This window comes from Sorex araneus, chromosome 5 (genome assembly GCF_027595985.1).
Source record: "Sorex araneus isolate mSorAra2 chromosome 5, mSorAra2.pri, whole genome shotgun sequence".
Taxonomy (NCBI): domain Eukaryota; kingdom Metazoa; phylum Chordata; class Mammalia; order Eulipotyphla; family Soricidae; genus Sorex; species Sorex araneus.
The window spans coordinates 130,237,984-130,249,967 of record NC_073306.1 but is presented as its reverse complement, the minus strand read 5'-3'; the positions used below and the strand labels follow the sequence as shown (position 1 = coordinate 130,249,967).

General features: G+C 62.3%; 1 protein-coding gene across 2 annotated transcripts in view; it reads left to right on the top strand.

Annotated features, from left to right (window-relative positions):
* Positions 1 to 37: 37 nt before the first annotated feature.
* SLC13A3 (solute carrier family 13 member 3) overlaps positions 38 to 11,984 on the top strand; it is an 82,681-nt gene continuing 70,734 nt past the window's right edge. For both annotated transcript variants that reach the window (XM_055140348.1, XM_055140347.1), the window contains exon 1: positions 38 to 196. In XM_055140348.1, coding sequence (XP_054996323.1) covers positions 86 to 196 — 111 coding nt within the window. In that variant the 5' untranslated portion in view covers positions 38 to 85. The remainder of the gene's footprint in view (positions 197 to 11,984) is intronic.

Here is an 11,984-nt window from a genome sequence, read left to right as displayed (position 1 = left end):
CCGGCCCGCCCCCGGCCTTAAGGGCGCGCGGCGCCCGGCGCGGCCGTCCAGTCCCCGCTGCCCGGCGCGCGGGGCGATCGCGCAGATGGCGGCGCTGGCGGCCGTGGCCAAGAAGGTGTGGAGCGTGCGGCGGCTGCTGGTGCTGTTCTTCGCGCCGCTCGCGCTGCTGCCGGTGGTCTTCGCCCTCCCGCCCAAGGTAACGCTGCCGCTGCGCCCCACCCCCACCCCCGCCGGGCAGGCTCGCGCCCCCACCCCGGCCCTGGGATGCGGGGATGCAGGACACTCCCCGGGGCGCGCCCGCTCCCGGGCTCCGTGGCGCAGGTGTGCGCCGTGAACACCCCAGCCCCCCCTGCCCTGACCCACGCCCCCCACCCCAAGTCTCCCGGACCCTCTCATTCCGCGGGTCTGACGGCGCAGCAGGGTGCATCTCACTCTCCAGGACTCTTAGCGAGTGCCAAACTGTGTGACCCGGTGCCTGCGCCCGCCCCCCAGGGCTGCACCTCCTGCTAACGGCAGCACCTGCTTGCAAGGTCGCGGGTATCCAGTAAGCACCTAATCACGGCGCGACCCGCCCGCCCACCTGCTGGGAGCAGCCACAAGTCAGTCGGGAAGGGTCCCAAGGAGCCAGGCGCTGTGCTGAGCTGTGTCCAGGGGCATCCCCTGCTTGGATTCCCCGCCCCCCCACCCCCTGCCCAGGGCCTCTCTAAGGAGAAAGATTCTTCCGGTTTTCCAGAGTAGAATGGTACAACTCAGCGCCGTGCAGGGGGTCGGAGGGAATCCCCCCCAGCAAGTCAATGAGGGGGGATTTCATGCCCGTCTTGTTAGAATCCAGACCCTTGGCTGTTTTCTGGATGTTCTGGGTAATCCCCAGAAGGTCAAAGGCCTCGGGAGGTGAGGACAAAAGTCCACTCCAGGCACGGGTACCATGGTCCCTCTCCTGCCCCTCAGCTACGTCCACCCGGGTCATCGTGGGAGGCCACTGAGGCTCCGCCCAAGGGTCGGTTCCCCATCTGCCCGTGAGAGGAATCATGAGTCCCTGCCCTTACCCAGGGCAGGTGGGAGAGCAGCTCGGGGAACGGGTACCCAGAGCAGGGTCCCTTGTTGGTGACAGGGAATAAGTGATACCGGACGGCATCTGAGTCAATACACCAAATAAGGGATCTAAGTGAATGCACAGTTAAGTTCAAGGGCATTATCCAAGGTACTTGACTGGCTTGGCACCCAAGAGAGAAATATGTAATGAGGATCGTCGTAAGTCTGGCCATCCCCAGGCCTTAGGTCCGCCTCCTCTCCTCCTCTTTGAAGCTCACGTTCCTCTTCTGGACCATGGGGCGACCACCAGGCTAGCTCCCAAGAGCTGCTGAGCGCACGGCGAGGCTCCCTTTGCTTTGTGAGACTATGGGTGGGAGGGCGGGTGGGCCTGAGATAGGCCGGACAGAGCTATGGGGAAGACGAGCTGAAACACACAGCCTTGCTCCCCTGCAGACGCTTCTGGAAGCTTCTCTCAGCTGTGCCCCTCAGCACGATATCAGCCCAGGGCTACCCGGTGGGGGGTGGTGGGTGGGGTCCAGGGGCGGATACAGTTGTGCTGGAAATGACTCGGGGTTCTAACGGGCTGGGGGTGCAGCGAATTGTGCTCCCCCAAGCGGATGCAGTTAATGACCCTCCCGGGCAAAACCGCCTTCGGGCTTGCTTCCTGCTAGGAGCTGCAGGACTGTGGCGTTTGAGGGGCTCCCCTTAAGAAAGACAGTCTCACCAACACAAAACTCAGCGTCGGGCTCAGAAGCCCGAGTTTCGTTAACGTCACCTGGGCAGCCGCTCCCGGATGAACCCCAGTGTGCAGAAAAGAGGGGTGCCTGTGTCTCCCTGCGTGGTGCAAAGTGAGGAGGGGCGGGGGGTGACGCTTACTCTGGGCCGGGCACCTTCTCTAGGAGGCGCTTGTTCCCAGGAAACTGCTCATGCAGGAGGGCATCGCTCTTGGCTTCCCTGCCCGGCAAGGAAGTGCACCAGCAGCAAGGTTGGGTGATGTGCCCGAGGCCACACATCCTGGAAGGCAGCATGCGGGGTCTCGGCCTGGAACCCCTGCACTCTGCACTTGTGCCTTCGTGGCAGTTCAGTGGAGCCTCTTCTATTCCCCGTGGGTCTCCAGCAGGGACCCTTCGTGTGGCTCTGGAAGCTGCTGCCACTAGAAGTGGCTGCCAAGCCCGCCCTTCCTCTCAGCCGGCAGCTCTGACTTTGGGGCAACATTGACGTCCCTGGAGATTTGGGTTAGCACACGCCAAGCCCCGCCCCCTGCATATATATATATAATATATATATATATAAATATATATAATATATATATATATAAATATATATATATTTATATATATATAAAATGGCGCGTGTTCTCTCATAGAGAACATGATTAGATTCTTGGGCGTTGGCCGCCAGTGCATTCCTCCTCGGAATGTCCCCCGTGTCCAGGCTCTATCAGGAACGCTGAGGAGCGAACACGGCTGCTTTTATGGCCCTGGGACGTCTACGGAAAGCAAACAGGGGGAGTGCTCTCCGCAAACACAGCCCCGAGACAGTTCTCGTCGTCTCAAGCGGTGTGAACCTTGCGATAGCCGCTGCAGACGAAGGCCACCAGAGTCCTCGTTGAGCAGATGTCGCCCGGCCGGCTTCCAGCATCAGCCTGCTGCACCCCCGCCCCCCCCCCGCCTTGGTCGGAGAGGCTTTGCACCCCCCTGCGCCCGTGGAGGTGTATGTCCGGGTTCCCCCGGCATTTGCAAACACTCAGCGGCCAGACCAGGACTCCTGCGCCTCTGCCCGTGTCCCTCCTTGGGGTTCTGGGTTTCCTGCCTGGTGACGTCTCGAGGTCGCCTGGGCGCTGGCTGATGCCCTCGGTGTCTGGGAGATGACAGCACGGCTTCATGCGCACCTGTCTGCCGGCGACCCATGGGCCGGTCTCCCGGGAAGCTGGGGTTAACGTCAAGGGCAGAAACAATTCTTACATTCTGGCCTCCCAGACCCGGGAATTCTGCCGGCAGGGGTGAAGGGAGTGGGCTGGATGTCAGGAATGCTGCGATCGCACTTTCCAGCGCCACTGGGGATCCCCGCTCTTACTGCAAGGAGGGCCGAGTCCCAGGAAAGGCAGGCGGCGGTGGTGGTGGGGGGGGAGTGAGCACCTCCAGGAGGAGCCAGCCACCGGGCGACCGGCCACGGCCGTGAGCAGCAGCGAGTGAGATGGGGAGGGCAGGCTTGCAGATGAGCTCCCGCCCGCGGGTCTGCAGAGAAGCTCGGCCCGTTCCTGTCCAGTCCCACTGGCCCTCTGGTCCGGAAATGTTCTTGCCGCCGTCCTTCTGGCTTGTGGGTGCTGGCAGCAGCGTTTGGCTCAGGCGGGATTGCTCTCCAGGGTGCGGCAGGGGTGCCCGGTGCCACGGGAGGCAGGGGAGGGCAGACCCAGCCGTGCTCCACGGGTTCACGGTGGTGCCATGGCACGGTGCAGGCTATGCCAGTTCCCGACGGGGCCCAAAGCTGGCGGCTCGGGTGTCCGGGCCTGTTTCTCCAGAGACCGTTGGCTCTACCCGTGCGGATGGACAGACACTTTCCCGCCTAATCCTGGGGCAAGCGGCCCAAGAGCGGCTGGTCTGAAGGACAGTGGCGGGGTCCGCAGTGTTGGGGCTGGCTCTGGGCAGGTCGGGGCAGCTGCAGGGGGACCCGAGTGCTGGAACCCAGTAAAGGCAGGGGCCGGGGGTGAGGTTTGGTGTGGGTTCACTCAAGAAATAAGCACATTGTACACTGGTCACTGCTTCAAGGAAGTGGGTAGCCCTGAGCGGGCTGGACTTGGGGGCATCAGCAGGGACCCAGATGTCACAATGCACCCGAGACCAGGCCCTGCCCCAGGCCCTGCTCTTCTCTGTGTGTTCTGGCCTCCCGGGCCGCCTTTTGGTATTTAAACCCGCCCGGCTCATTCCTGCATCGGAACCTGGCTGTGTCCTCCGCCCAGAGCGTGCTTGCCCCTGATCTTCCATAGTGGGGACCTCGTTAGCCGTTCCTCATGGTGCCTCCTTCCAAGCAGTCCTCCCAGATTGCTCGCTCTTCAAATCCCTTGCCCCGCTCCCGCCAGAAAACACTGAACCCGCTGCCCGCTTTATCGACCCCGTTGGGAAGAGATCATTTGCTGCACGTGGCCCTCTCCCGCGAGGCTGCGAGTAGTCCTGTGGCCAGGCCTGGGCCTTTCCTGGCTGTCCTCTGAGTCCACCCCCCACCCGCAGGCCCCTGACGGTGTCCTAGAGGTCAGTGGGTGCTCGGTGAACCAGCACGAGGAATGAATGACTTTGGATCTGAACTCGGCCACCTCTGGTATTTTGTTTGTTTGTTTTGTGGGGGAGGTGCACAGTTGGTGGTGCTGGGGGCTGACTCCTGGCTCGGCATTCAGGCAGGGCTTACTCCCGGTGGGGCTCAGGGGACCCTACGGGGTGCCGAGGATGGATGGAACCCAGGTCGGCTGCGTGCATGCAAGAGCAGGCACTCACCACGGTCCTCTTGCCCTGCCCCCCCCCACCCCGCCCTCTGAGGCCACTGACTTCAGAGCACGGGATCCTCCAAAGACCCACATTTGTGGGAGCTCTGGGGTGGGGGTGCGTGTTCCCCTCTCACCCTCGGGGGTTCCAGCCCGCAGGCCCCTGTGTGGGCGTGGAGGGGGCTTTCCGGCCTCTCGCTGCCCGGGACTCCCTGAACTCCCCCCCCTCCACCCCCTGCCCCCGGCAGGTGCCCCCAGGTCTGCCCCGCTGCCCCGCCGGCCCCCGGCCTCGGCCCGTTGCTCTGAGGGCTGGCCAACTTTCCGCTGGCCTCTGCTTCTGCCAGGTGCGTAAACAGGCCCGGCTTTTCCCAGCACTGCGGGGGGAGCGGGCTCGCGTTTCCCGACCCCGCGCCGCGGGACCTGCCCTCTGGACCGAGAGCAGGATTCTCGGACCCCCCAGCTCGTGCAGACCCCGAGTCAGCACCTCAGTCCGTCCCCGGGGCTGCCCGGGGCCGCGGATCAGGCCTGTTGTTGTGCATCCAGCGGAGGAGCTCAGAGAAGGCACTGCAGGCCGCACACCAGCCTGTGCGCCTTCCTCCTCTCGGCCTTGATTTACCCGCCGGCAGCGCCGACTTAAGGCAGCCCCCCCCCCACACGCAGGCAGGCCGGGGGGGTGTCCAGACAACTGGACGCTCCGGCATTAGTGTCCGCAGGAAGAAGTTTGCCCGACTCTGCCTCCTGGCCTCCGGGACGCCACCTGGGCAGGGCAGCCAATGGGAATGAGCCTGTGCAGGGGGGCAGGCCCACCCACGGCAGAGGCCAGCAGTGACCCTGGGGATGGCTGGGGCGGGGGGAGGGGAGGCCGGTCCCCCACCCTCGGCCCCATCAGTGCCTTTTGCTCATCTCCCCAGGAGCACGGCCGGAGGCTCTGAGAGGCTTTGATTTCAGCCTTATAAAGTCTGAAACCTGCTGGCGTTCGAGTCTGTTGCCCTCCTGGGTACCTGCTTTATTCAGGCCTCTCGTCTGCCCCCCCATCCCATCCCCCCTCCAGGCCTCGCCAGCATCCTCCACACTCTGTAAGAGTCAGGTACAGCGCAGAACTCCCAGGCATTGGGGGCTTCCTGGGACGCCAGGGGCCTGATGAGGAAATAGAGGCCCAGACGCCACTTGCCCGTGTGCTGAAGGCTTTGGGTGTCAGAGCACGGGTTCAAGCCCTAGTGCTCTAACTCCAGAGCCAGTGCTCATAGGGTGCTCACGGGACTTTGTTTCATCAAGCAGAGTCTGGAGAGGAGAGCCAGGGCCTCTGGCTTATACTGGCTGGCCCGGCTGGGGGGGCTCTCGAGGGACCAGGAGCTCCAAGAGCACTTCCGCCCAGGCCCTGGGAGTCTTACCAGCAGCAGACAGACAGGGCGGCCGTGGAGGGGGTGCCCGCCCAGCAAGGCCGTCATGGCTACATTGAGGTCATTCACAGCAAGAGAGGAAAAGGAAAGGAAGAGAGAAAGGTGTCCCCCGAAATCCGAGGGCTTGTGGCCCGGCAGGCACAAGTAAGCCGTGAGTGACACAGGGTCACCGCAGAGACAGAGCAGATGGGCCCATTTCCCAGAGGGGGACAGCGAGCATGGGGGTTAGACCGTTAGGGCTTGAACCCCAGCCCTGACACCCCAAAGCCTTCAACCCGCTGGCAAGCGACCTCTGGGCCTCAGTTTCCTCATCAGACCCCTGGCGTCCCAGGAAACCACCGATGCTGGGAGTTTTGCACGGGATCTGACACTTCCCAAGCGTGGAGGGTGCTGGTGAGGCCACTTGGCTGGGGGCGGGGGGCAGGAGAGAGGCCTGAATAAAGCATGTGCCTCAGGATGTCAGCGAAGGACCAGCATCCCAGAGGAATCGGACCCCAGGGGAGAGCGACTCTCTTCTCCCCCGAGGCCAGGTCGAGGTGCTGCCTCCACGGCTGGGGGCCGCCGAGGGCTCCCCAGAGCAGCGATGGGACCCCGGGCAGTGAAGTAGAACTTCAGAGTCTCGGGGTGTCCTCTGGGGGCCGGAACTCACCGTAGGCGCCCGGGCGCCCCGGATTCCAGCCCCGGCCTTTGACCCAGCCGTGTGACCTGGAGTCCGCGCTGCATCACCCCTTGGTTCCTCGGTTTCCTTACCTGTAGCTGAGTGGGGCGGCCATGGGTGGTGCTTAGGAAGGACTACGAACCCTGCAGGGACTCGGCCCCCACAGTGCTCTGGGTCCCGGGGACATAGGCCACCAGCACGACTGGAACATTTGCTCCCTGGGGCGTTGTGAGGGTCACCCACTGGTGGAGGTGAGGGGGGCATCCCGTGAGGCGCGCGGTGGCCCCCACAGTGGAGCTCTCCACCCCCGCCCCTCTCGCCTCCCAGAAGTGCCAGTGGCTGGGAAGCCCTCGGGGCAGGGGTCACGGTTGGAACCCGGGGGGAAGAGCGTGGTGCCGGGGGCCCGAGTCCAGCCCTGGAGATGAGGGTCTCAGACAAGGCGCGCTCGCCCCGGCTCCCCCTGTCTGTCCAGAGGCAGCCTCCAGCGCCAGCTGCAGCTGCCCCTGCCCGCTGCCCACTGGGCTCTCAGCGGGCAGACCCAGGGCACCGGCTTCCCCCCCGGCCTGGAGAGACAAGAGAAGCCGTTGTTCTCCGCACCCACGGCCGGGCTGGCCTGGGCCTCGCAGGCACTGAGTGCCGCTCTCTCCGGGCGAGCCCGCTGGTCAGGGCTGCCTCCTAGCCCAGGGCCCGGGAGGGGGAGAGTGGAGAGGAGTGCCCTGCCCCCGTTAGCCACGTCCTGCCCCCTGACGTCCTGGGAAGGGCTGGGAGTGCGCAGGCTCCCGGGGCCTGAACCGAGCGTCTGACTGCAGCGTCTGACGGCCCTGGAGTGAGCACTGAGCCTGGACAGTGGTCTCTGGTGCAGAGGCCTGCGGCTGGGGGGGGGGGGGACGGGGCCTCCAGGCTCAGGGGGCCCTGGGAGAAGCTGGACGCCACACACTGCCTGCAGCCCTTCAAGGACTAGGGGAAACTGAGGCCCAACTGAACACCTCCCCCCTTGCAAGGTTTGGCCTTTCTCTGCTCGGACCTTTGTCTTCTCTGCGTCCTCGAGGCCTCGTTTCTCCCGTAGGGGTCTGCCCAGAATGGCCGGGCTGGTGTGTCCCCCCGGAGTCACTTTCCAAGTGGGGCGGGGGGTGGGCAGACGGCACTGTGAGAGTTTGCCCTCTAGTTCTTGCTTCCTGAAAGCCGTTCTTGCTCGATCACTTCCTGGCTGTGCGACAGGGGCAAGTGTCTTACCCTCTCTGTGTACATGGGGTTTCCTGCGCTGTGAAATGAGGGCTGAGAGACCTAGATCCTGGGGTTGCCGTGCAGCTTTCTTCATAACCTGAAATGAATTAGCCTCTGCTTGAACCACAGAAGTACTAGGAATACTCACTCTGACGGTAGTAGCAATAGCAATAGCACTGATTGTAGTAGCAATAGCAATAGTGCTGATGGATACTAGCAGTAGCAATAGTGCTGATGGTACTGGCAGTAGCAATAGTACTGATAATACTAGCAATAGCAACAGTACTGTTGCTACTAGAAGTAGTAATGGTACCGATGCTGCTAACAGTAATAGTACTGATGGGAGTAGCAATGGCAATAGTACTGATGAATACGAGTAGTAGTGATTGTGCTGGTGGTACTAGGTAGCAATAATTTTGATGATAGTAGCAATAGCAACGGTACTGTGGCTACTAGAAGTAGTAATGGTACCGATGCTGCTAACAGTAATAGTACTGATGGTAATAGCAACAGCAATACTCTGATGGATACTAGCAGTAGCAATAGTATTGATAATACTAGTGATAGCAATGGTACTGTTGCTACTAGAAGTAGTAATGGTACTGATGGTGCTAACAGTAATAGTACTGATGGTAGTAGCAATGGCAATAGTACTGATGAATACTAGTAGTAGTGGTTGTGGTGGTGGTACTAGGTAGCAATAAGATTGATGATAGTAGCAACAGCAACAGTACTGTGGCTACTAGAAGTAGTAATGGTACCAATGCTGCTAACAGTAATAGTACTGATGGTAGTAGCAACAGCAATACTGCTGATGGATACTAGCAGTAGCAATAGCGCTGATGGTACTAGCCGTGGTAATAGTACTGATGGTACTAGCAGTAGTGATAGTATTGATGATGCTAGCAGTGCTGATAGTACTGATGACAGTAGCAATAGCAACAGTACGACTGCTACTATATGTAGTCGTAGTACCAAAGGCAGCAAGAGCAGCAGTAGTACTGGTGCTACCAGAAGCGGTGACGCACTGCTCTTCACAGTAGAGCCCAGAGCCAGGGTCCGGAAGTGCTTGGTTGCCGCCGTCACGCTCTGTGTGGGTCCTGGGCCTCTCAGAGTCTCCATTTCCTCCTCCACAAGAGGGAACAAAGCGCATTTCCCAGGACCACCAGGAGGGTCTGGCGAGAGTGACGGTTCCCTGTGCGAGGCTCCTCCAGGTGGAAAGTGGGGGCTGTGGACCGAGGAGGTGCTACTGCTCGGGGGGTGGAGCCAAGCAGAGCCGAGGCCTGGCATGTTCCTGGCTGACGTTGGAGGGGCCTGGCGCTAGTAGCGAGTGAATAGGACACCAGATGTCTCATGTTCCAGATGGATCAGAGTGGGGGTGGGGGCAGTTGGAGAGGGGATGTGTGACTAGAGGCATGCAGGCTCCAGGGGGAAGGGAAGGCTTGAACCTGCAGGCAATGGTGTTGGAGTATATGCCTGAAGGAAAACATGTGGAGAGAAAACCCAAGTTTCTGTAAAAAAAGGAACAGCTGTGGGGTACAGCAAGTGCAAAGGCCCTGGGGCCAGTGCTCGGGCCAGATTCCCCACCCCCGCTCCAGGGAAGTGATGGTCAAGGGCTAGTGTCTTCATTGTGGCCTTCGTGGGTGGAGATGACAGGGCTGCTGTCAGGAGGCAGGTCAGATGGAGGAGGTCCTTGGGGACCCACGGGAGGCCATGCCCAGAGAGTGGTTACTGGGTTGTTGGCTCTGCTGAAACAGCACATCTCACCCTCCTGAGTTGAACATCTCCCTCTCGCCTGGCTCATGAATATGCAGTGTGAGGTGCCCAGAGCACTTTCCAGACCTTTGACCCCGTCACTGCATCTGCTAGTGCGTTCAGGCATCTGATATTGTCCCCTGATGAGAAATGGGGGTGGGGGGGCTGGGCAGCTCTCCCCACTTTCCACTTGCTTTTTCCTCCCGAGTCGGGGCCAGGGGAGGCCCCTGGTGCTTCTCAGACGTGGCTGGGTCCAGGAGGGGGCCGAGGGGGCCCAGATCTTGCCCTGGGCTGGGACTTTCTCCTCCTTTCAGACCCCCACGGGGGTGTCTGTCTCCCTTCCTGGCGCCACGTGCTGGGGGGGACGCAGCCCCCAGCCGCTGCCCTTCTCAGGGCTGTGTGAAGAGCAGGGCCGAGAACACACATCAGGGCCGGGGGTCCGGCCGCAGGAAGCCCCCGAAACAGCAGCCATCCAGTCCTCGCCCCGACGCCACACACGCGTCCCCGGCCACGGCAGGCTGAGCCACACGGACCCCGCGGGCTGCGGTGGCGGCTGCACCCATTTAGACGGCAGGGGGCCCGCAGAAATCTGTGGGCGCCGGGCGCGGGGGGCGGGGGGCGGGGGGCCGCCCTCCCACCCACAGGGGCAGAATGAGTGCGGCCTGGAGGGGGCGCTGCAGCGCGGCCGTGGGCGGAGCCGGGCAAGCTCAGGCTCTACAGGACAGGCTGGTGTGTCCCCGACAGCGCAGACACCGGTGGCCTTGTCCCCCGGGACCCCAGGCGCCCCCACTGAAGCCCCTCTTTCCCGCCTCACGTGCCTCTTGGTCTCTCTCTCCCGCCAGGCAGGATTCTTCGTCCCTGGCCTTTGTGTGCCCCAAACCTTTCCCTTTGGGGTGGGAGCCGGGCGCCCCTGGAGCCTTCGCCTTCCGACCCCCAGCAGGGCCGCACGCGTCCTTGAGATGCAGCTTCTGCTATGAGCGGCCGAAGGGTGAGCCCCAGGTGAGAGCGGGGCCAGAGCAGGGGTGCCACGAGGTGGGGTGCCGTGAGGGGCCCGTGCTGCTCACTCTGCCAGGCTCAAACCCTGGCCTGGGCCAGTCTCAGGTCACCGACCCCGTGAGGTTGAAATTCTCATCGTCATTGGCATCTCACCCATTTGACAGATAGGGAAACTGAGGCACAGAGTGAAGTCACTTGTTCCAGGCTGTGGCGAGACAGTTGACAGGCTCCTCTGGGTCTGGGACAAGGGCCCCAGGTTTGGCCGAGCGGTCCCTGCCCTCCCCTCACCCCCAGAGTGCCCTGCCTCTTGGGGCGATGGCCGTGTGTGCCCTGGTGGTCCTTATGTCTGAGATGGCGAGACTCAGAGCAGGGGCCCGCTGAGACCACTTGGGGTGACTACCTGACTTAAAAACCCACTTCTGGGTAATAGTCCAGCAGGGAGGGCGTTTGCCTTGCACACAGTTCAACCCCCGGCATCCCATAGGGTCCCCCGAGCACCACCGGGAGTGGTTCCTGAGTGCAGAGCCAGGAGTCAGCCCTGAGCATCACTGGGTGTGACCCCAAAAGCCAAAAAAAAACACCTCCCAAACCCTCAAAAACCAGAAACACAACCCCCCTCACATGCCCTGTGGTTCTGGGGTTTGGACCCTGGCCGGAGCCCACCCGGGGCAGTGGCTGCTGAGCTGATTCTGAGAGGTGGAAGGCAGGACTCGGGTCGCACTGGACACTTCTGGGGTGCAGGCTTCGAGCGGGCAGCGGGAGGGGTCACCACCCCGGGCAGTTGGCACCTGTCCCGCTCCCCACGGACCGGCCAGCCCAGCTGTCGGCCTGGCAGGAGCTGCGGGTGCCTGCGGAGAGCCTGGTCATAGCCCAGTGGCCTTGGAGAAATGCCTGCTAGGGCCGGGGGGCGGGGCGGGGGCGCAGCCTGCAGGGCCGTGGGGGGGCTGGTCCCCCAGGTTCCTGCCCCTACCCCTCCCCGTCTCCCTCCCTGGGTTGGGGGCAGAGAAGGGGAGCGCTTTGTGCCAGACCAGAGATCACATGACCCCGACTCAAGCATTAACCTCCAGTCCCAGCCTCTTCTCCCTGTGGCATATGCTGGCTGCAAGCTTCTGTTTCTCTGGGGGCCACGCCCAGCTGTGCTCAGGAGTCACTCCTGGCCGTGCTCCGGAGACTCTCTGGGGCGCCAGGGATCGAACCCGGGTTGGCCGCGTGCAAGGCGAGCTCTCTCCCTGCTGGGCGATGGTGCCAGCCCCTGCAGATTTTATTTTATTTTATTATTATTTTTTCTTTTTGGGTCACACCCGGCGATGCACAGGGGTTACTCCTGGCTCATGCACTCAGGGATTACTCCTGGCGGTGCTCAGGGGACCCTATAGGATGCTGGGAATCGAACCCGGGTCGGCCATGTGCAAGGCAAACACCCTCCCCGCTGTGCTATCGCTCC